The 22,610-nt window shown below is 38.4% G+C and overlaps 3 protein-coding genes across 6 annotated transcripts; 2 read left to right on the top strand and 1 right to left on the bottom strand.

Moving 5' to 3' along the window:
- Positions 1-4,413: 4,413 nt before the first annotated feature.
- Positions 4,414-9,154, bottom strand: LOC121984910 (probable RNA-dependent RNA polymerase SHL2). Its single transcript, XM_042538084.1, has 2 exons — positions 6,203-9,154; positions 4,414-5,529 (listed from the first exon to the last, which is right to left on the bottom strand). The coding sequence occupies exons 1-2, from the start codon at positions 8,921-8,923 to the stop codon at positions 4,654-4,656; spliced, it is 3,597 nt and encodes a 1,198-aa protein (XP_042394018.1). The 5' UTR covers positions 8,924-9,154; the 3' UTR covers positions 4,414-4,653.
- Positions 9,155-12,711: 3,557 nt separating this feature from the next.
- On the top strand, positions 12,712-15,450 carry LOC121984913 (L-aminoadipate-semialdehyde dehydrogenase-phosphopantetheinyl transferase-like). Of its 2 annotated transcripts, XM_042538090.1 has the most exons (6): positions 12,712-12,826; positions 12,933-13,081; positions 13,724-13,856; positions 14,024-14,265; positions 14,747-14,918; positions 15,192-15,450. In XM_042538090.1, the coding sequence occupies exons 2-6, from the start codon at positions 12,966-12,968 to the stop codon at positions 15,333-15,335; spliced, it is 807 nt and encodes a 268-aa protein (XP_042394024.1). In that variant the 5' UTR covers positions 12,712-12,826; positions 12,933-12,965; the 3' UTR covers positions 15,336-15,450. The 2 variants fall into 2 exon arrangements, with proteins under 2 accessions (XP_042394024.1, XP_042394023.1); XM_042538089.1 differs by having other exon boundaries at positions 12,747-13,467.
- On the top strand, positions 15,443-22,102 carry LOC121984911 (UV radiation resistance-associated gene protein-like). Of its 3 annotated transcripts, XR_006113023.1 has the most exons (8): positions 15,600-16,052; positions 16,549-16,755; positions 17,921-18,101; positions 19,613-19,773; positions 19,931-20,161; positions 20,594-20,728; positions 21,319-21,443; positions 22,061-22,102. XR_006113023.1 is itself a non-coding variant. In XM_042538086.1 (6 exons), exons 1-6 carry the CDS (start codon positions 15,828-15,830, stop codon positions 20,708-20,710), a joined length of 1,122 nt encoding a protein of 373 aa, XP_042394020.1. In that variant the 5' UTR covers positions 15,443-15,827; the 3' UTR covers positions 20,711-20,828. The 3 variants fall into 3 exon arrangements, 2 of the variants coding, with proteins under 2 accessions (XP_042394020.1, XP_042394021.1); XM_042538086.1 differs by lacking the exons at positions 21,319-21,443; positions 22,061-22,102 and having other exon boundaries at positions 15,443-16,052; positions 20,594-20,828; XM_042538087.1 differs by lacking the exons at positions 21,319-21,443; positions 22,061-22,102 and having other exon boundaries at positions 17,921-18,089; positions 20,594-20,828.
- Positions 22,103-22,610: the final 508 nt, after the last annotated feature.

Raw genomic sequence — 22,610 nt, forward strand, 5'->3', positions numbered from 1 at the left:
AATCGATCACCCGATCGATTGGGAGCCTCCAATCGATCAGGCGATCGATTGGAGCGCTGGGAAATCACAGGAGAGCTTTGAATCGATCGGGCAATCAATTCTAGCTCTTTCCAAAGAGCACAGAGGCGCTATGGATCGATCGACCGATCGATCCAAAACCTCCCCAATCAATTGAGAGTAATTCAATCGATTGGGATCCGACCGTTGGCGCAGGTTATATTCATTGGCGAGCGTTCTTCTCCGCACTGTTCACACATCTACAGCTGCGATTCTTCTCCGATCTTCACAGCATCTTCTCCACAGCTCTCACCGCCAGTCTTGAAGGTTCTTGGAGGCAAGTGTCGGTGCACGTCCAAGTCAAGAGGTGATCTACAACAAAAAGAAGCTAGTGTTAGGGTTTTGTGCTTTAAATCTTGTAAGATCTTACTTGTATTTGCTTCCCTTTTCTTCTTCTTGTACTGAGAGTGTTGTAAGGCTTCTCCGCTTTCGGTAGTTACTGTAAAGGAGTGTTTTCATAGTGGAGAGTGCGTGTCGTGTGTGGATCCTTGGATTAGTCACCTCTTCTTGAGGTGGATACCAAGTAAATCCTTGTGTTAGCGTTGTAATTATGTTTCTTGTATTTTCCGCTGCATATCATCACCAAGAAGCAAGCAATGACGAGCACGACGAGCTATTCACCCCCCCCCCCCCTCTAGCACATTTCGACCCTAACAATAAAAATCTCCCTGGTGCTATGAATGGAAACAACAATCACTATATTCAATTACGTAGCTCTTCTTGTGCTTTTAAAGTATGTAAGAGGCTTCTCTGTCTTCAATGAAAGAGATCAGCATTAGTGAACTTTCAACTACCTTGGATTAGTAACTTTCTCGGTTGCAAACTAAGTAAAATTTTCGAGTCTCTTTATTTTATGTTGATTATTTTAACTATTTAATTAATTTGATTATCCTTGCTAAACAAAGCAAGCGATTTAGCAACTTATTTTTCAGGGCTATTCACCCCTCCCTCTAACCAGCCTAACACGGACCTGTAATTGGTATCCGAGTCCAACTGCTTCAGAAGGACTAACTGCTTGCTAAAGTAAGAAGACGATGATCGAACCAAGCATCTAGCTGTCAAAGTTTGAGGGGGAGTTTGCACTTTAGAAATGTCAGATGGATATATTTTTTTAAAACCAATTTTTTTTTTTTTATAATTAAATATGATTTTGTCGTACCCAAAGACCAACATAGAGAAGAAAAGGAAGAGCACTTGTGAAACAAGAAAGGGCAGAATGATTTCGTGGTAAATGGGAGAGCTGAATACCACCTGTTAAGCATTCTTCCACCCTAAGAAGTTAGTCGGAAACGACTCGAAAAAATAACTCTGGGAGAAATTCCTAGAGTTGCACGAAGGTACCTTCGAAGCCAAGCTCGCAATTGAGTTCATTAATATCGAGGAAGCGCAAGCCACCCGAAAGAAGGAAGTCACCGCATCGGCTGTGGTTCCAACACCTGAGTGTCAACCCTTACCGACTCTGCCACATAAAGGACCCCGGATGGTCCTCAGCCTCATAAACAAGAACCATAGCCCCAAGCCATGCAGCATGTGGAGGTCGAGCGGGAAAGATATCTTGAGACCCCTCAAGGAGCCCTACGACGGTGGTGCACATACCACTGGTCGGCTATGCATGACACCCAGGATTGTTATAATCTAGCCAATCGCCAAAATAGAAATCAAAGATTCCACCAACGCACCTCATCACCCAACCGTCGCCATTATCAACAACCGCGCGGCTTGCCCGACACGGCAAGAGGAGAACTGTAATAATGTCGCCACCAGCAGACCAGGCACAGGCTCTCGCCCGGGTCCATCAAGAGCTCCCAACACGGCAAGAGGAGAACCATAATAATGCTGCCCGGGCAATATCGGCATGATAGCTGGGGGTCCAATCGATAGAGATTTCAATCGAGCAAGAAAGTCACACGCCCATCGATTGGAGATCCACACGGTCGGCTACAGTATAGAGCAGGCGACCAAGCCTGAAATCAGCTTCGGGCCTAAAGATTTGACTACGTGCAGGAGCTTGTGTATTTGATCTTTGTGTCTAAGTATGCAGGAGCTTAGGAACACAAGAAGTCGAGCTGAAAATGTAGCTAGCAAGAAGAGTGGCACAGGAAGGGAGCCGACGGGGTTAGTGCATCCGAGGGACAAGGTATTATAGAAGAATACACCGATAGACGAGAAGGCGTGCACGATGTTCGAGGGACGAGAAGTGGGGGAGGAAGTCTGATCGAGGAGAAGATCAGAGTTGGATTCGGGTGAACTCAACTCCGGTTAGCTGGAGCATCATCCATGTGAAGAGATCAGCTGATCTGTCGTATGGAAGACACCTTCCATGGCTTGGAAGGCGCCTTCGATGAACAATGTCAAAGGCGTCTTTCAGCCTATAGAAGGCCCCTTCCAGTGACTGTTAGTCGAAGATAAAGTTTTATCTTCGACGATAAGATTTCTCTGATTGAAGGCGCCTTGAACTCTATTAAAAACGCCTTCCAGCTTCGGATAGAGTTTTCCAGGGGCTATAAAAAGACTCCCGGAGGTAGAAAATATTTAACAACTCCTGTATTCATTTTCTAGCAAATTTCTGAGCATTCAGCGAGTGTAAGAGGCTTCTCAGCCTTCAACGAAAAAGACTTTATAGTGCTTTCATTTGTCTTGGACTAACAACCACCTAGGTTATAACCAATTAATTTTTCCACCTATTTTTATTTTATTAGTTGTTCAATTACTTTAATTTAATTATGCTATCTAACAAAATCCAAAGATCGAGAAAAGATTATTCTTTTATTTTATAAGTAATTCACCCTCTCTTACAAGCCACATCATGGCTAACAATTGCTTAGCATTGATGGGCTAAGCAATCTTTCAGCCTTTGTTGGGTAGTAAGCTTTATATTCTATCATGTTAGTTAGCTAACTTAAGACAATCTATTGTAGTAAAAAGGTGGAATCCATCATCCCAGCGACCCCATACGGTCGGCCCCATGATCATCTGTGAGGAGGTAAATCGGGAAGTTGTAGTTGGCTAGTGCGAAGAGGACTTTTTTTTCGACTTTACCGAGATTCGAACCCTTGCCCTATTATAATAACTCTACCAGCACTAGCTAACTTAACCTTGCCCTAGGAGCAACTTAAGACAATCTAAAAATGATTAACCAGGCTGGGTAACGTCGAGCCTGGGGTGATCGGCCCGGCCCCACGGAAATTTCCCACAGGCCACCAGGATAAATCGAGAAACGCTTGCAACGTGCAACCCAGAAGTCCAGTATCCTTTAGTTGCGTACCTTATTTGGACGAAAAATTCTTATAAATTCACTATAATTAAGTTTGAATAATATCTAGATGACAACCTAGATATCTGCCGTTGCACAATCTAGAGTTTATGGCAAGATGCCTGTGAACTTCTACATTTACAATCTAGAGTTTATGGCAAGATGTCTGTGAACTTCTACATTTACATTATTTAAATAACTTTATCATCTCTCCTACTTCCATGCTGATCAAGGCTGAGTTTCTGAATATATATTACATTTGTTCTAATTATATTTTGTTTCTGAATATTTCCTTGCACTGGTAGATGCTAGGCCAGATGTAGAAGTTTTAGAGGTTTTCATGTATTAGAAAGCAAGTTTTTTATTTGATGTTTTTTTAAAAAAAAAAAAAATCTATTTTCAACTTAGAAGAAGCTACTCTACAGATCTTATGATTTTTTTTTATCAATTTTGTGACATTGTAAATATACTATAGTGAATATTTATCATTCCAAATTTTTTATTTTGTACAAATTATTTAAAAAAACTAAATGTTGCATAGTTCTTGTTAAAGGTTGTTTAACAAAATAAATCTAGTTGAAGGATTATGTATAACATAGTTTCACCAAGAAACTTCAAGGGGAAGGTCCATAGTAATGTAGACGAAGATGAGAGCCGTACGACGGCGGTGGCCACTGGACGAGGGTGCCAAGAACCGCTGGTGCCGCTCTGCCACCGCAACAAAATATCATCAGGAGGCCGAGGTGGCAGGTCACAGCATCTGCGGCGCCACTGGCTGGGAGCTGGAACCTACGCCCAGAAGAAAGAAATACCACTGGTGGCGCCGGTGGTGCACGGCTGCTGCCGTGCCACACTGCCAACCAAAGGACTGGCATCCAGCCACCTGCGCTCGGCGCTGTAGGATTAAACCGGAAGGCTCCGGCCTATTTTTCAGCCAGCCGGTTCACACGATAACCCAAGAATTGACTCTCCTTGCACAAAAAACTGTTGTAAAACCTTAATATTTGGAACTCAACTCTAATTTTCCAGAAGGATTTAGAATAAAAGAGAAAAGAGTTCAGCCAACTTTGGAACAAAAAAAAAATATCAACGATTAAAAACCATTGAAACACAGTATAGAGGTCTGGTTCCCAATTCAAGTAGACAGAATCTTAAGAAGTAGCTAATCGCATCGTTTCTGATCAAGTTTCTTGTTCTTCATGCAACTCTACACAAACATTAATCGAAGAGATCGAGGTAACATATAGGACCTCAAGAAAGAATATAATACCATCAAAAGTTGTTTTCACCAGCAGCACGACCAAGGCATTGCCCAAAAGCACCTGATAAATCGATGGAACAAATCAATCTATTCTTTCAGAAAGATAGCTCGCAAGGGAATCGATCGGCCTTTGACTATTTAGTTTTCTCCTCTCATCGCCACATCTTATCTTGATCCTGACAAGGTAGTCCGCTGCTATCCATGCAAAACTAAGTCGTGCGGGCACCAAATCCAAATCAGGCTCATTTAGTTCGAGCGACTTCTTAACCAACTGAGGATGATAAGTCACTTGGTACCATGCTGAAGCCTTCCGTTCGTAAAGCACTCCTTTTTCTGCGTCTGTTAGTTGAAGAAAATCAGGGGCCATGGTGTCGAAAGCATGTCGGTGCTCCTTGTGAAGAGAAGAATATGCATTCTTCAGGCGCTCCTTCAACTCACCCTGCTTCCTGCTATTGAATTTAGGCAATGACCATATGTGACCTGTAACAACCTCCCCTTCTGAGCTAACTCTATACTGAGCCAACAATGCATTCAGACGACGCTCGTATACATCCTTGTTCTGCATTGCATCAGCAAGATAATCTGAAGATCCAACAACCTCAAGATCCACATCATAGGGTAAGTCCTCGACCATGCAAGCAGTTTCAGATGAGTCAATATCATCTGTGACATCTTTAATCTTGCGATATAACTTTCCTAATACCTTTTCTGACTTGTAGGATATGTAACCATCCTTGCCCATGAAGTCAGGATAGCACTTAGGTTTAAGGGTAGGAGGCAGAGTAACCATTTTTCCTGTCTTCGGGAAATCTACGGCTATAGCAGCGAGCTCAGCCAGCTTAAGGCAATTCTCATCGAATGCTCCATATTCACTACGGTCAGCATGTACCACATGAGCATTGCAAATAACACCGAGATTCTCATTTATCATATTCTTCAAGTAAAAGTCAATAATGTCCTGTAGGAAAAATGTTTGAAAGAACATTGGTCAAATTCTACATAAAACTACTATTGGAATATCAACAATTTGCAATAGGAAATAATTCAAATTATATATATATATTAGAGAACTTTTCCTCAAGTAGTGAAATTGTAGAGATTTAGCTATCTTTTCCTCTTATGTTCACTGATATATATATATATATATATATATTATATAAAACTTCTTATCTCATGCTAAGCACATTAGATGGGACAGATATTTTCGATGCTCTACTTGTTATAGAAAACCAGAAAGGCACAGGACGAAGATGACAAAGACACAATAATAGTGTAGCAATTTAATAGCTTGACAATGTGATGTTTGGGTTAATTTTCGATATAGTTTACTGAACTAAAATTAATGACAATAAGAGACATATTAAAAGATATAATTGGTAATGATCTTCTAGTGAGACTACCTATAAAAGACAAAGTTGGTGACAAACTACAAAGGATTTGTATAATCTTGTATTCTCATCCATCTTAATTACTCTCCCAATTCTTTTCTTATTATTAAAACTGTATTACAACAACAAATTAAAGATGAAAAAACTTCACTCTGAGTTTCAGAAAGCAGCAGCTTTGAATATTTAAAGTGCATAGTATATTCAACGTACATTGAGGTTAAAATCATATAGCTTAATACTTACTTGAGGAAAGATTTGTCGTGGTAAATTTCTGACTTCAGCAGGGGTGTAATCCATAGCAATCGAGCTCTTTTTGCTTGGGGGTATAAGATCTTGATCCCATGTAACAAAATAGAGATCGCCATCCAAGTCACTTCCAGATGCTTCATTGGTGTGAGGCCTGTCCCCTTTTTGAGGGAATACTAAACAATCAGAAAGATGATGCAATGAAGGCACATCAACAGCCTCAAGGATCCTAATATCTCCAGGATGAAGACATGGATTCTTGGCCATGGCCACGGTACCCACAATGACTTGCCTATTCTTCTGTGGAGCTGAAAATCTTGAACCATGCTTTGAAAAACAATTTTCAAGTGAAAGGCTTGAGGTCTGAATAAAGCATTGCCCTTGTTCAAGGACCCCAAGTTCATCAAGGCAGCCCATCAACCACCTGGCTTTCGAGACAAAGATTCTTGTTTTTGCTAAAAGATCACCTAGCTGAGATGATCTAACGCATGAGATCATAGCCTTTAAGTGAGGTTCAGTTTGAGGTCTAAAACCAGCGCTCAACATCATTGCTGCAGTGCTACTTTGCTCGGTGCATGATGTTGTAAGAACCTCATATGCAACATCAGCATCCACAAGCATCTGGTTCAGTTTATGAATCATAGTTTCTTGCATTCTTTCAAAAACACTGTCCGGCACCTGTTGAGATGAAAGCAACGTGATAATCTGCCGGTTAAGAAAACCTGGCTGGATCTTAGTCCACGATACAACCTCCAACATTGTATGGTTAGACTCGAACTTATTCATGCTTGGTCTCAGTGACAGCCTGATCCCATCACCATTTCCTAGCCAAACAGCCACAACCCCTTTGCAGCCAGCATACCTAATCTGATAGGCAGAAGGTGGGTTATCAGTCAGTTGCAGTTTTTCAGCTACTTCAAGTGCGAGATCTGGTGTAATCTTCCCAATTCCATCCGAAAAGACATATTCATTCCGCACAATATCTTCAAGGTCAGGGTTTACTTCATTGGGAGGAACATTGATTGTCGCATATGTAGACGAAAAACATTGCCCCATTCTAGCAGTGCACTTAGCAACATTTCTATTAGAAAATTTTCCCATCCAATTCCTAATATTTGACACAGTTATGGTGTTGACAACCTCTGCAAAGAACCATGCTGATCGATCCCTTAGCTGGTTTGATGAAAATGCTAAAAAGGAATATTTTCGACCACATAGTTGAAACCCATTAGTTAGAATCTGATTTACCCTCCTGAACGCAGTAGTCTTCTGAGGAAATGAGCTAAAAGTTATGTCTCTGACAATAGGTGCCACATTGTAGTTTAAAACATTATTATTCAACTGTTGCATTCCTTCATCCATAAAAGTCACCCTCAAGAATCTATCGGCAACCTCTTTATACTTCCTAAGAACCCTATTTGAGAGTTCTACCTCAGCAGGAAGACAGTATGCCTTTGTAGGAGTAATAGCAAGCCTCCTCACTTCAACAGTTTCATTAGAAGGCTGCCTGAGAAGTTTACGGTCCTTCAACAGGCAGTCCTGAACGACCTTCAGCCTTCTTGGCGCATCAAAAATGGAGCGTTTGTATGACCAGATATCCAGTAGAGCAGATTCATTTATTATGTCACTCTGTTGCCTAAGTAAGGAAAAGAACTCCTCAGTAAGTTGATGCTGATTAACAATGCCTTTGTGCACAAGTGCATTCACTAAAAACATAGTCGAAAATTTGATTCCTTCCTTGTATTGAATACAGAAGAAAGGATCGACCGGGAGCACTCCATAATTGGGCTCATCCCTTATGATTTGTCGGTGCTTCGGTCGGACATCATCTATCCTCCTGTCTCTCAGATAGGCCAGGGATCTCTGCATCTTAACCCCAAAGCGAGGGGAGAACAAAATTCTGTATGAGTTACACCGACCAACAGCATTGCTAGGAGTAAAATCTGTTGTCCTGATCCATGGATCCTCGTCGTCTAGCAGATTATATGGAACAGACTCGTAGATGTCATCATCAGCGGTGCGGTAATACACTGACGGTGCTGAGATGAGTTGGAACTGCATTACAAAGGGGGCATTATCTTGATAGACTCTCACCTCATTGATGTCTCTCACCAAGAACTCCAGCTTGAAATTGCATTTGATCAAAGCCAAGTCCCGTGTCCCCTTGAATGAGAAAGCTGTATCCTTTGAGAAAAGGATCTTGCAGCGTCCATCAAAGGGATCAATCAAAAAATCGACTACTGCATCCGGTCCCTTCCAAGCCACCAAAAAGTCGTCCCTGCTGACTTGATTCCCAATCTCGACGCGCACATTGGAGAACTTGAAGGGATCACTGGTTCTCCTCCTGTTGACGAGCAATGAACTCTCGGTTCCCATGTTCACCCTAAGAACACGACCATTCAACACAAGCGCGTTCCTTCCGGCCGCATCCATAGCTTTCTTACCGGTTTCCGGCCGCGCAAAGTGAACGAACGCGTGCGGCACCACGCGTTCGTAATCCTCCTTCCACGAGGCTCCCCCGCCTACGGGAACATGGTAGACGGGGAACGAGTCCGGCGGCGTCCAGGAGCTCTTCACCCTGCACCGCCATATGATCCCGACCTCGTCCTCCAGGAAATCCGCGAGCTGCTTCGCCGTGACATTCGCGTCGAACCCACCGAAACCGACCTGGCTAACCGTCAGATTATCCTGCTCCTTGTGCGTCGGCGGAAGATCCATAGCGTCCAAAATGCCTCCTTCTGCCCCTAAAATGAGACGACACAATCACAGAATCTGAAACGACGCACAATGGTTTCTGGCCTGAGCAAACCGATGCTATGCCGCTTTGCCAACTCCAGCGGCGATCAATCGATTGGCGGACGGATCTCCGGCGAGGCGAGGCGAGGCGACGGCTGAAGGGTTCTAAGTAGACGAGATCGGCGTGCGGCATCTGATCTAACCACACGCAACTCTATCGAATTTACTTTTCCAGAGTGGAACTGTGTACGGAATTAAGTCAGTGGATCCACTTTTTTTTAAATATTAATAATAAATCGAATATATGAATTTCAACGACTGTCAAACCACTAACGCTTCAGATATTAATTGATAATTCCATTCTTTAATTTCAAATTCTGATTTTTTTTTATTTAAATAAAAAATAATTTAAACGTACTTGATTTGTTGAATTTTCCTAATTATAATTTTCAGTATTACCATCTCTTTTCTGCTTAAATTTTCACTCTGTCCATTTAAAAGTTTAATATTTTTTAATTAAAAGAGTATTATAAATTGATTGGTATCATTATTTTATAATAAATTTATGAAAATTTTTTATAAATTTAAAAATTCATTACTCATAATTCGGTAATTTACAAAAAAGCATACACTATTTTGGCATTTATCAAAGAACGCACATTTTTAAGTGCATTTCTTATTTTATTCTTCTGATAATTCTGATTTTTTTCTTTTCACTGTCGTTTCTCACTCTCTCTTCTATTTACTTTCTCCTATGCATGCAACCAATCTAATTTTTCCTCTCTACTCTTCTCTTTCCTCTCTTTTTTTTTCCATGCGTACATGCATAACATAGGCCTAATATATAAATCATATCAGACCCACAATGTTTAGAATTTAGTTGATTTTTTGATAACATTAGAATACATTTGGAGAAGTCGAAATAATCAATAGATGACATATTTGAATTCTTTGCAGCCCTGTAAATTAACAGAGACCGATCCATTATTTATTTCAACTTCTACGGATGTGTAAAATTGTAATAATGATAAATTGACAAAAATCCTTAGGCCTGATATGAATCATATCAAGCCCAACGTATGTGGATTATTTTACTGTTTATTTTTTATTATATTTTAACATCTTTTAGAAGTTGAAATAAATAATAGATAGTATATTTGAACTCCTTGCAACATCAAAAATTTACAAGAATTGAAATTAGTGCAATCGGAGCTCTCTAGATTCATAAGTGGGTTTTGACCGAAATCCACTAAGACCTCATATTACAGTCATTTCAGGTCCTGTGGATTTCTAAAATTATAAAAAGTCCAAATATGCTCTCCATTGTTATTTTTGACAATCCTAGTGGTGGACTAGAGGTTTTGAAAAACTTAAATCTTTCTTTTTTTTCTGTTGTTAGGCCTGATATGGGGAGATATCATGCCCACATTGGGTCTGATATGAAGAGGTATCAGGGTCACGTTGGCCCTGATATCTCTTCATATCAGGCCAATAAAAAATAAAAAAAAAAAGGAAAATAAAGAAAGAAAGAGAGATTTAGGTTTTAAAACCTTTGGTTCGTCACTAGGAATGTCGAAAATAACAATGGAGAGCATATTTGGACTCCTTGCAATTTTAGAAATCTACATGGCCTGAAATAACTGCAATCTGAGATCTCTAGGTCTATTAGTGGGTTTCGGTCAAAATCTACTGATGGACCTAGAGAGTTCCGATTGTACTCATTTTAGTTCATGTGGATTTCTGATGCTGCAAGGAGTTCAAATATGCCCTCCATTGTTATTTTTGGCATTCCTAGTAGTGGATCAAAGGTTTTGAAAAATCTAAAACGTTTGGGGATTGTTTTATTGATTCTTTGTTATTATATTTTAACATCTTTTAGAAGTTGAAATAAATAATAAATAGCATATTTAAACTCCTTGCAACATCAAAAATCTACAGAAACTGAAATTGGCACAATCAGAACTCTCTAAATCCATCAGTGGATTTTGACCGAAACCTACTAATCAACCTAGAGACCTCAGAGTACAATCATTTCAGGTTCTGTGGATTTTTAAAATTGCAAGGGGCTTAAATATGCTCTTCATTGTTATTTTTCGCATTCCTAGTGGTAGACCAAAAGTTTTAAAAAACTTAAATCTCTCTCTTTTTTTTCTGTTGTTAGGCCTTAGGCCTGATATGGGGAGATATCAAGCCTCATAACAAAAAAAAAATTAGATTTTTCAAAACCTCTAGTCCACCATTAGAAATGTCAAAAATAACAATGGAGAGCATATTTGAACTCCTTGCAATTTTAGAAATCTACAGGACCTGAAATGGCTGCAATCTGAGGTCTCTAGGTCAATCAGTGGATTTTGATCAAAACCCACTGATGGACCTAGAGATCTCAGATTGCATTCATTTCAGTTCGTGTGGATTTCTAAAATTGCAAGGAGTCTAAATATGCTCTCCATTGTTATTTTCGACATTCTTAGTGGTGGACTAAAGGTTTTGAAAAACCTAAATCTCTCTTTTTTTTTTTTTTTTTTTTTTTTTTTTTCCTGTTGTTAGACTTGATATCTCCTCATATTAGGCCCACATGGGGCCTGATATTGAGAGATATCAGGCCAAACGCGGATCTGATCTCCTATAACAGGTTTGAGAAAAAAATTGAAAAAAAAAGAAGATAAGAAAGAGGATGAGAAAGAGAAGATACGTTGTATGCATAGAAAAAGAAGAGAGGGAAATGACAAAGAAAAGAAAAAGAAAATCAGTTAAATTTGTCAGAAGTATAGAATAGGAAGACCACTGTAAATAGGCGTGCCTTTTGGTAAATACTAAAATAGTATGCACCTTTTGGTAAATTCAAAAACCTAAGTATGCATTTTGATAAATTGTCGCTCATAATTTACATTTTGAATTCATATACGAGGGTATGTATATATTGAGAAGGTTTATACAAATATAATAATTTTGATTTAAAATAAAAATAGGAGCCGAATTCGAGAGAATTGAACTATAAATACCTAAGAGACACCCCCTTATCGATGCATCATATAACCACGAGTAGGGGTGTAAATGAACTAAGTCGTTCATGAGTTATTCGAAACTCGATCCGATAAAAGCTCGTTTGAGCTCGTTTAATGAGGTTTGTTAAGATAAACAACCAAACTCAAGCTTCACAATATTCGGCTCGTTAGCTCGTGAACATATTCGTTAACTTCATGAATCAACTTTTAAATAAAAAATATAATAATTTTGATATTGAATTTATAGATTTTACACTCTACTTATAAAACATATAGACAAATATATTAAATTTATTTATTTTAATAAAAATATAAATTTTAATAAAAATATTATATATTTTTTTAAATATATAATTTAGTTTTTAATGAATATTTAAATTTATAATTTATATTTATTAATCTCGTTTTGGTTCGATAAAAGTTTGAATAAGTTCGTGAATCATGAATATATTCATTAAATAAAGTTCGAGTTCGACTCAATTAAAAACGAGCCAAACTCAAATATTAAAAAATTCGACTCGATTCAATTATACTTCTAATCATGAGAGTCGATCATGTGAGACTGCTGGAATGTTAAATTCCATCTTATTTTTACTATAATATAACCACAAGGGCGGCTCAAATTTTTAAATGAATAGAGAAGGATTATAATAGAAATATAATACATGCTTTTAAAATTATGAAAATTGAATATTAAAACATCCTAATTTTTATTTTTTAAATATAAAAAAATATTTGTTTAGTGTTTCTTTTCTCATGACAAAAATCGAATTTGTGAACCGGCCGGTATAAACGCGGCCCGGGTCTCATCGGACCACGTTTACTGCCGGCCATATATTCCTAGCTGCCCAAAACTGGCGCCGGCGATCTCATCGCCCTCGTAATCCAGCGAAGGACTACTTTTTCTTCTGTCTTCCCTTTCAGCAAATCCCTAGATTTCCTCAAAGCCCTAGATTTCGATTCTGATCGTGTGCCCCTTTCCGCAGCCAATCGGGTGACCGCGATCAGGGGGTTTCGAAATGGAAAGTGGAGTGAGGCGATGGCTGGTCAACGTCTCCCTTTGGAACCCTTCCGTGGACCAGTTTGCTTCGGTTGTTTCTCTTCTTCCGGAAGATGAGCAGAGAACCATCACCAAGTCACTATTGTTTCAGACTTCGTTATTGCTACTTTTTCTTCAGTTCTAGTTATTCTTTAGGGCACAATTTTCTTCCAAGTAGATTACTTTTTCTTACTATGGATCAAGAAAACTCCAAAACCTGTTCTTTTCTTTTAATCTATTCTTTCAGTGGATTAATCCTGTGATAGTTTTTGCCTGTTAGCCTTTGTGTTTTTATACAACAACAGCAGCAACAAGAAGAAGCTGCAAATATTATGCTGCACAGTTGACCACATATAGCTTTAACTGATGACAAAGTATTGCATTTTCATCATGATTATGTACTACTTTGATACTCGATATCGGTTCCAACCTTTCAAACTTGTTAAAGCTTCATGCCTTCTCATGGAGGTCCTAACAGAAAGGTGTAAATTATGTTTTGGAGGAATTTTTTCCCCTACTCATGTGGCCTTTTCAATAGTCATTGATTTGTTTATGTATCTCTGATGATGACATTGAGCATTTGCATCAACTTAGATTTTTTGTGCTTCTATTGTATAGTTCTTCATTCATAAATAAAGAATTTGGTCAAACATGAATTGCATATGTTCTAATGGAATCAGCATGCTCAATTGTGTAGGACATTGAGTGAAGCATCTTACAAGTTTTGCTGTTTGATAGGTACATGAAGTTTGATGATAGAAAACGAGCTCTTGTAAGTCGACTACTTCAATACTCAATTGTGCATGAAGTTTTAGGTATACCTTATGACAAGATAATTATACATCGGACACTTGAGGGCAAACCGTATCTGGTATGATTGTCATTCTCTTTGCTGAGTTTTTCTTCTATTTTTCTAGGTCACTTTCTGCATGATGAAGAAAATGTTGGCTCAATAACGTGCAGAAGATATCATTCTGTCCGCATTTTGATTTTGGCTTGCAATGTTGTCTAATTTGTATTTCCATATAACCATTGCAGATTAATGGCATAGGTTCTCCATTTTCAAATTTCAACTTCAATGTGTCACATCATGGAGATTACGTGGGCATAGCATCTGATCCTCTCTGTCTTGTTGGTCTGGATATCGTTTCCATTATGATACCAGAACAAACAACAGAACATGAGTTCATGAGTAATTTTTCATCATATTTAACTGCATTAGAGTGGAAGAACATTGCAAAGACTGGTACTTCAGAAGTAAAGTTGCGTGAGTTCTACAGGTATGTGAATCTGAACATTGTTATGCTTCTGTCAAAATTACTCAACAAGAAAGGAATTTGTACACTAACAAGCCACTTTTAATAGACACTTTCATATGGTTTCAAGGCTGTGGCTGCACGGGACCTTCCATCTAGTGTTCTATTCACCTATGAAATTTACTTTGAGAAAGTTCAAATGCGTATTATTACCCTGATATTATGTTTCGTTGATTAGTTATGATCAATTTCATTAATTCATATTTCATATACAGTATCCTTGATGTAAATGATCACTTATGTTCCTCTGTTTGTGATCATTGTGACTTTTTGCATTATGGAGAAAGAGTTCACCGACTATTATCTGCTGTTATGCATACTGAAATTCTCACTCCAAGTTTAGCTGACTCTTTTGTTCTTAACAAGCCCGCATGCAGACGCCAGTTTCTCACTAATCCATTATGCTTCATCTCTATAGGCTGAACTGTCTTCGATTGTTTTGTAGATACTGGTGTCTAAAGGAGGCATTCGTCAAAGCTACTGGTGCTGGCTTGGGCTTTGGTTTTCACAGGCTGGAATTTCACCACAAAAACTGGACTGATATATCAGTTTATATTGATGGAATTGAATCAAGGGAATGGAAGTTTTCACTTTACAAGATTGACGAACGGCACTGGGTTTGTTTATATGCTCATTCATCTTTTTTACTTATCAATGAAATCTTTCGCTTTCATTGTCTTTGGCATTGTAAAATGAAGTCGCTAATAAACATAGATATACACTTTTGTATTAGCTTCCCTATCCCTCTTCAATGCAAGTAAACCTCGCCTAAATTTTCATCTGGTCGATCGTATTGCACCTTTAGATCACAATGCATACACTTTCTTGAGTTCTTCCCTGCAATGTTCCTCTCGTTGCTTGGGCTTTGACTTGTGAGTTTGATTCTGCAGGCATCCATTGCCAGAGGACTTGCTAACGGAGCCGACGAACAATTTGATGCTAGTTTACCTGTCACGGAGGTTGGGTTCATTCAAAGAACAGTCGACCAACTCATTCAGAGTCGTAGCCATGGAGCTCAACAAAATAGTTGCTAAATGACGTAACGGTAAAATTATTGTAACCTTGTGATCACAAATTTGAGTCATGCAAATAACCTCTTGTAATATATAATAACACTATATATAACAGAGCAACCCTTCAAACTCTTCATTGGGAGCTTCTTGCAACTTTTTGTTTTTATGTAAAGTGAAAAAAAAATGAGGATTAATTATTTAATTGTATTTGTTTAACTGAAACAAAATAGTTTGTTTAATTTAAATTTATTTATTTTCCCCAAAATGAAAACAAAATAGGGTTTGTTTAATTGCTTCAGACAAATTGTTTTGAATGGTTGGTTTGAAAACAAAATAGAATATATTCGTTTGAAATGAGATCCCATCATTTTCCTCTCTTTTTTTTCTACCGAAATATCTTTTTCCCCAATACGCGCGCCGCAACTCCTCCCTTTTCTCGTTCGCCATGATCCGCGGATGAGCTCCACCGCCGCCGTTGCTGGAGAACGATGAAGATCGCCGCGATCGCTGCCGATGGAATCCGATCGTCCAAGGGAGCCTGATCTCGCTACGGGGACCGAATTGTCGGAGTGGGCTGTCTGTGACGCGCAGGAGATCGAAGGCGGAGACGACCCCAAGATTGTCGATTGGGAGGACCTGCAGCAGGAGCTCGCTCGACTCTGGAGCCTCTCTTCGGCGCTCAAGAAGGCTAAGGAGAGGAAGGAGTCGCTTTCCCAACGTCTGGAATCGTTCATCGAGGTAGGCCTTTTTCTCGTTTGTTTGGCCAGCGTTTGTCTAGGGGACCTTGCTCTCTATCTATCTCGATTCTAATAGAGAAGTCAGGCTGGGTGTTCGATTGTTTGACTATCTGAGTTTGCGCTTAATATCATAGGTTCCCCTTGCCTCACTTTGTTTTCCCAACTATAAAGTAGTTGCTGTAACACCTGCAAGTCTTATATCAATAGCTTGAATCAGTTCTTTGCCATGTTTTGAAGAGTTTTAATTGGAGCAACGTTATATCAATAGCTGAAATGTAACTTAATTGGTCGACACGATTCACACATCAACAGCTTAGTTACGACATCCCTGTTTGTAGATTCCTTGAATTATATCTTTGTTTTGCTTTTTTATTAGTTATTAGTTGATACTTGATTTGCTTTCCCTTATTGTTTTTGGGGAAGAGCTATCTCATAGCTGGTAGTTCATTAAGTAACCTTAGCTAACTTTGGCTGATCACTTTTCTGCATGTGAACAGGCAAGGAAAGGATCATTACGGCAAACAAATGAGTTAGAGGAGATGAAGGATAAACTGGAATCTAAGAGACTTGCCTTGGAAAACTTGTCCATGCACATTAAGCAGACTTCAGAGAATTCACAAAAAGAAAGAGATAAACTTTGCCACAGTACCAGAGTGTTGTTGGTAGCTGGAAAGAGATTAACTGCGTCCCACCAGCAGTTGCAGGTAGTGAGATTGATGCATCAGGCGTGCTTGCAGAAAGCATTTATCTTTAATTGTTTGCAAAGATTTGAGTGGTCTCTTGTTTCTTTTTCCAAAATTTAATTATCCGATTAAAATTCTCAAACCTAGAAAGTGAATGACGTGAACTGCATATAAGAGAAAAGGATAAAAAGAATGGACTCCTTTCAGTGTATGATCACCAAATCCAATGCTTTTTTGGTGGAATTTCAGTAAAGAGATGTGTAATTATCTGGTCTTAAAATGTAGACATGAAGCAACTACAATAATCTTAAACATTTTATTGGAATGGAATTTTTTGTGTACCCAAATGAAAAGGTTTGGTGTTCCCTGAAAAATTTAAGAGAGCTAACTGGGCCAGTTTAAAAAGGTCAGGAGGCAAAAATCCTTCTACTTCTAACTATGGTTATATTGAGATCTGTAGAACACTATTTTATTTTCTTAAATTTGATTCTTGTGTGACATATGAAACAAGCTCCCAGGTGAAAAGCAATTGAACGCATAAGATACCAAGTTGGAGCCAATAATGAAACTATAGTTGCAAAAACTGAGAATTGTACTAAACAGCTGTCTCGAACTTCTTTTCCAATTGTGATGCTAGAGAGGAGGTAAAAATAGAGAGAGAGAAAAAAAATGGAAAAGTTTGGCTCAAGGAACATTAGTAATGAAAATGATAGTCCTTAATGAGCCATTATAAGATAATGGTTGGTGATTGTTTCCTAATACTTATCCTCTGCCAGCCATTGCCTGTTGGATCCCTCACAGAGCTTCAACTTTGATTCTGAATTTCTGAGACAAGTTGGAATAGCAAGAATTATGCAACACCAGGCTAGTGTCCAAGAGATTGATGAGCTGGGGCGTATTGACTAGGAAATGTTTGAAGCAGCATACACAGAGACAAGGAAAGCATAGGAGGGCTTGCCCTAGTCTGATGAGCACAGGCAGTTTGGGACTGTTCAATATAACAGTGTAGGAGTTGACAAATGAATTATGAAAAATAATCATCTCGCACACTAAAAGAAACTGGCATTCCTTATCGCAGCTTGCCATTATTGGTTAATTGCTATGGCTTTATACATTATTGAACTTCAGAAATGCTGTATTGATTTTCATCTCTGGTTACCTGATCTACCCACTTGTTTTGTGCTAGGAAGCTAGTAAATTGCTATCTGGAGAAAGGGGATATGATAATCTGAAAAAGCTGCAAAAGTTGCTTAGGCTGAGGCAAGGTGATATGGTAACTCAAATATCAACACTTTACTCAATCAAGAGTGCAAGTGAACAACCATTTACGGAGGCCACTGATCCGCATACTATTGGTACGAGTTCAAGTATGATTTCCTTTCTCTTCCTATTGATGGAGGGTGACTTTTTGTGAATATATCATATAGATTTTAATGATATCATGCATGCTTATGGACCTGTTAGTTATGCAAATACAATATCATGCGTTTAGTATATGTCTGGATAGTTTGGAAGCTCAAGTACACTTGCTTCAATTTCAATATTTGATTTTATAATTTTTGGAATAAATTGGCTAGAGAATTTAGGTTGCACTTTTATATCATCATCCATATTAAAATTTTGCAGCATGGAAGAATAAACCCTTCTATAATTTTGGGTGTTTAATTGTGTTATGTGAATTAATGTACTATTTTCCAGAAGTTAATTCTCAATGTTTGTCATTATTTGTTCCTGAAAGTAAATATGGTGACCACTTGTTATATGGGCATATATGTTTTGGGTCATATGGCAGGTTGATTGCCACGTGAGGTCTTGGGGTCGAATCTCGGGGCTAGCGGGGCGTAAATCCCTACAACCTGTGTAAACTTACCCCACTTGCCACTTGCCTTCTCAGTCGCCGCAATTTACCTCCTCCGTGTTGGTTCTGGTGCGGGCTGGCGGGGGTGTTGGGGGCGAGCGTCTTCGCCTTTGCCACTTGCCACATATATGTTATGGGTCATGAAGTCCCAAACTTCATATTGTCTCTCCTTTACCTTTCTTTGACAGTCTCTATTATCCAATGTCTTAGAAGCACTATTATCCTCAGCTTGGGTTCTACTTGCACAAACAGTGTTAAGATTCCAATGAACCTTAAACTTCTGGGGAACCTTGAAAAACAAATGTGTTTTTGTTGGTTTTCTTGTGGAGACTGGAATTTCTATCTCCATATCAGTCATAGTGTGGATTTGGTACCTAAGAGGTAAAACAAGTAGGTATAGAATAAATCTTGGCCAAAACATGGAAAGTACAGTGGCCATATTCTAAAAATGGTACCTATGTAAAAGAAGTGGTTTCGTTAGATGATGTTGCAGTTGGTTGGAATTCTGACCAATTACTTCTGGGTATCGTCTTCGTTGAGTCATTCTAAAATTTGATTCATTATTGGATTGATCATCATGATGATTATGACTACAACTGTTTTAAATTTTTGGGATTGCTTCGCTATAACACTAGAATAAAAGTGATGTGATTATACTACTCCTTTATGAAATTTCTGCCAAATTATTGCACTCAGGTGGTGATCAAGATTCAGGTTCTTTTAAGGCATACTTTTTTTTGTAGCCTAATCTGAATATATCAGCATTTTTAATGAATAAGCATATCTAATGTCCTCGTGGAGCCACATAGATCTAGTTTTGAAAACTCTTAATTATCCTCTGTGAATAGCAAGGTTATTAGCATTACAGGACTATAGGTGATAGGTCTCTGTATTGAATCTGTCAACTGATATGGATTAATGAACGGGTATAATTGGTTAATGTTGCAGATTTATTTGTTCTTGTGAAATAATTTGTTGGCATGATTTTTTACTTTATTGACATTATTGAGTTCTTCTCAGGAGGTTCTACTAGTCCATCCTCACCTTCTAAACCCCTGCACTTGTCATCTTTGACAATATTAGGTCTTCAACTAACTATGCTTCCTATAAAAACGATGGGCTACTTTAGTGACAAGAAGGAGGTTCAGATGTTTGCAAGTGCCTTGGGTTATGTTGCACATGTAAGATGTCATTTTGCTGGCAAGATAATAATTTTTTAATTATACTATTTGTTTTGAAAATATTTAAGTGCATCTAAGTTGCTTTCTTGAATGTCTTGTCATATGCCATGGATGGTTGACTGTGTGTTCATACTTATTTGTTAATTTGTCTTTTCAGGCAGTCTCACTTATTTCATCATACCTATATGTGCCTCTCCGCTATCCTTTGCACTTCAAAGGCTCGCGCTCATATATTTATGATCATACATCTACAGTTGATAATGCTGCATCTGATTTGATGGGAAACTCGGCATCATTAAGCACAAGCTCTAAGCCGATTGACTTTCCACTTTTTCTAGATGGTCAAGATACTACAAGAGCAGCCTATGCAATATTCTTATTGAATAAGGTTTGTCTGTGCTTCCATTTCTGCTCTGATGCATCTTAGTTTAGACCTCATATTGACTGATCTCCTATCTTATTTGATGACCTAGATTCATAAAAAAAAAAAAATCAATGAAGGGAATAGGATAAAAAACTGGTAATAGTGATGTCAGTTTAAAAATTTTTGCTTCTGTTTCGTACCCATCCACTCAGAATAGGTTTTTTCCTGCACATTGTTACTTCCCCATGTCACGATATTTAATGAAGGGATTATTTTCCCTTCAAAGTAGTTTTATTTAAATTCCTGCACATTGTTATTGCTCCATATCAAAGACTTTGCGTGAGGTCAATATAATCTCCGCATAAAGTATAATAAACCTCCATCAATCTTTTCAGTATACATAATTCCTGGATTTGCTTTGAATTTTTATATATGGTTCTCACTTTTTGCTTGCAGAATTTGGAGCAACTTCTGAATTACATCGGCGCAGAAAGTTTGGGCCCACGCCATATATTACCTAATTTAAAGGAGCTCATGCAGATTATCCTGTCAAAAGAATACCTTAACATGTGATTTCATTTACTCCATAAGGTTTTGAAGACACGTAAATCTTACCAATTCCTTGGCAGCCAATTTGTATATTCCTTCCACCTTGGTGGATGTTTTATTTAAAGCGCCATTGGCCACGATAGATTCTTCTGTGGTTGTCAATCACACTTTTTTTTATGCTTTAAAATGTTATTTTGCACGACAGAAGACAGTATCATTCACATCTCCTGCTGCGGATGCATGCATTCGTTTATCCAACCTTTTTATTTGGATATGTCATATGTGCCAATATACCGTAAGCCCTAAATCCAATTCTTTTTTACCTCATCAGTGTCGACAGTAGATTTTGTATTGTATCTATCAATATTATATAATATCCAGAATTAGGCGAAGAGTTGGTAATCTCTTTCAGTGACTTTGATCTATTTAGCCCGTATCAATAACCTGGACAGCATTAGATTGAATCTTTCTTTGGCTTCTCATTTTAAAGACAATCCTTTTTTTCTGAGTTCGGCTCTATATCACTGGAATTTTTCCAATTGTTTTGCTTATTCGGCACACGAAATTTATTATTTCCCTTCAACAAAGTCAACTGATTTGGTTGATTGCACAGCGTGACCTTCGTGCTGCAGGTTGCCTAATTTCATCGCCAAGTGATGTTGATTGCAGACCATACTGACGTCTACCTGGTGACTGCATAACTTTGACTTGAGCAGCATTCAAGACCAATCGACTCCAGCAGCATGAACGGAATTTGGTATTTTTCCTCTACTTAAAACCTCACCATTGATCATATTTTTATCTCATTGATAAACAATGGAACAAGATGACATTGTTAAAGCAACACATTTAAGAAAAACACAATAAGAATTGTGATTTCTGCAATAACAATGCCATCTTACATTTTATATGCTAAATATCATTTCTAGATGACTTGTGCAAAACATAGGACATACAACAAGAATAGAAAAATGATTAGGGTTTGAACTAGTGTGTTTAGTAGCTACGAACTGCTCCTACCTACATCCTTTTTCAGTCAGATTGGGTAGGTTGGTTAAGAAATCAGACTATCTTCCTATCTGCATCTATCAGTGTTCAGATTGAACCCAGTAATATGTAGCGAACTAGAGTGATCGGAAATGCAATTATCATTACAAAAAAAAAAAAAACACTTGAAGAATCAAACTCACATTTTTAAGCAAAACACACATGAGGCAAAAGGAGAGAAGGAACTGGTGCACATATGGCTGCCACCTATTTAGCACATTCCTTTAGGCTGATGCTACTTGTGGATTAACAATAATCTTGTAGTAATATTTCTTATCATCTATCGGTAATTTTCCTGATTATTATTTTTCGTTTGTGATTTGCTAGACTTGCATGATTGTGATATGCAAGAGAACTCAGCAGGGCCTGTAACAAACCTGACAGACATTAACAAACCAGTAAACAAGAACAAAGGTCTATTCACTCTTACAAACATTTTTCGTAAAGACACTTGATGCAACTTGTACTCACCAAGACTGAACATGACCATCAAAAGTCCTGCATCAGACAGCAATGACATTGACCTTCTTGCAGTCATTTCGGTTTTGAAGTTCAACTATCTGAAGAAGACAAGCGACAGATGATACCGATGAGACTCAAATACGTGTTCCAGTTTCTGATCAGGGCCGGGTTAGCAGGCGTGATCAATATGAGCCTGCTTTGCGAGGCTCTGCCTGTCTGTGCCTGTTCGGCTGTTCCTCAAGCTGAAGTCGTCGTTACATACACATCGTAAGGCATCATAGTTGACAAAGTTCACAAAATTTAAACTACAAGTGAACAAGGAAGACTTGCTTGCAGCCACACAAACTAAGGTGTTGAGATATGAAGCTAAGCTTTGTCCCTTTAGATTCTTTCCAAAAGTCAAAAAAAGAGGCCA

The sequence above is a fragment of the Zingiber officinale genome, chromosome 5B, assembly GCF_018446385.1.
Source record: "Zingiber officinale cultivar Zhangliang chromosome 5B, Zo_v1.1, whole genome shotgun sequence".
NCBI lineage: Eukaryota > Viridiplantae > Streptophyta > Magnoliopsida > Zingiberales > Zingiberaceae > Zingiber > Zingiber officinale.

What these genes read in the sequence shown, in the direction of transcription:
- LOC121984911 (XM_042538086.1), top strand. Translation starts at nt 15,828, where the DNA reads ATGGAATCCGATCGTCCAAGGGAGCCTGATCTCGCTACGGGGACCGAA. An exon ending in TACTATTGGTACGAGTTCAA is followed by an intron (nt 18,102 to 19,612) that starts GTATGATTTCCT and finishes AGTTCTTCTCAG; the next exon opens with GAGGTTCTACTAGTCCATCC. An exon ending in CCTTGGGTTATGTTGCACAT is followed by an intron (nt 19,774 to 19,930) that starts GTAAGATGTCAT and finishes TTGTCTTTTCAG; the next exon opens with GCAGTCTCACTTATTTCATC.
- LOC121984913 (XM_042538090.1), top strand. Translation starts at nt 12,966, where the DNA reads ATGGAAAGTGGAGTGAGGCGATGGCTGGTCAACGTCTCCCTTTGGAAC. An exon ending in AAGTTGCGTGAGTTCTACAG is followed by an intron (nt 14,266 to 14,746) that starts GTATGTGAATCT and finishes ATTGTTTTGTAG; the next exon opens with ATACTGGTGTCTAAAGGAGG. An exon ending in AGATTGACGAACGGCACTGG is followed by an intron (nt 14,919 to 15,191) that starts GTTTGTTTATAT and finishes TTGATTCTGCAG; the next exon opens with GCATCCATTGCCAGAGGACT.
- LOC121984910 (XM_042538084.1), bottom strand. Translation starts at nt 8,923, where the DNA reads ATGGATCTTCCGCCGACGCACAAGGAGCAGGATAATCTGACGGTTAGC. An exon ending in CACGACAAATCTTTCCTCAA is followed by an intron (nt 5,530 to 6,202) that starts GTAAGTATTAAG and finishes TTTTTCCTACAG; the next exon opens with GACATTATTGACTTTTACTT.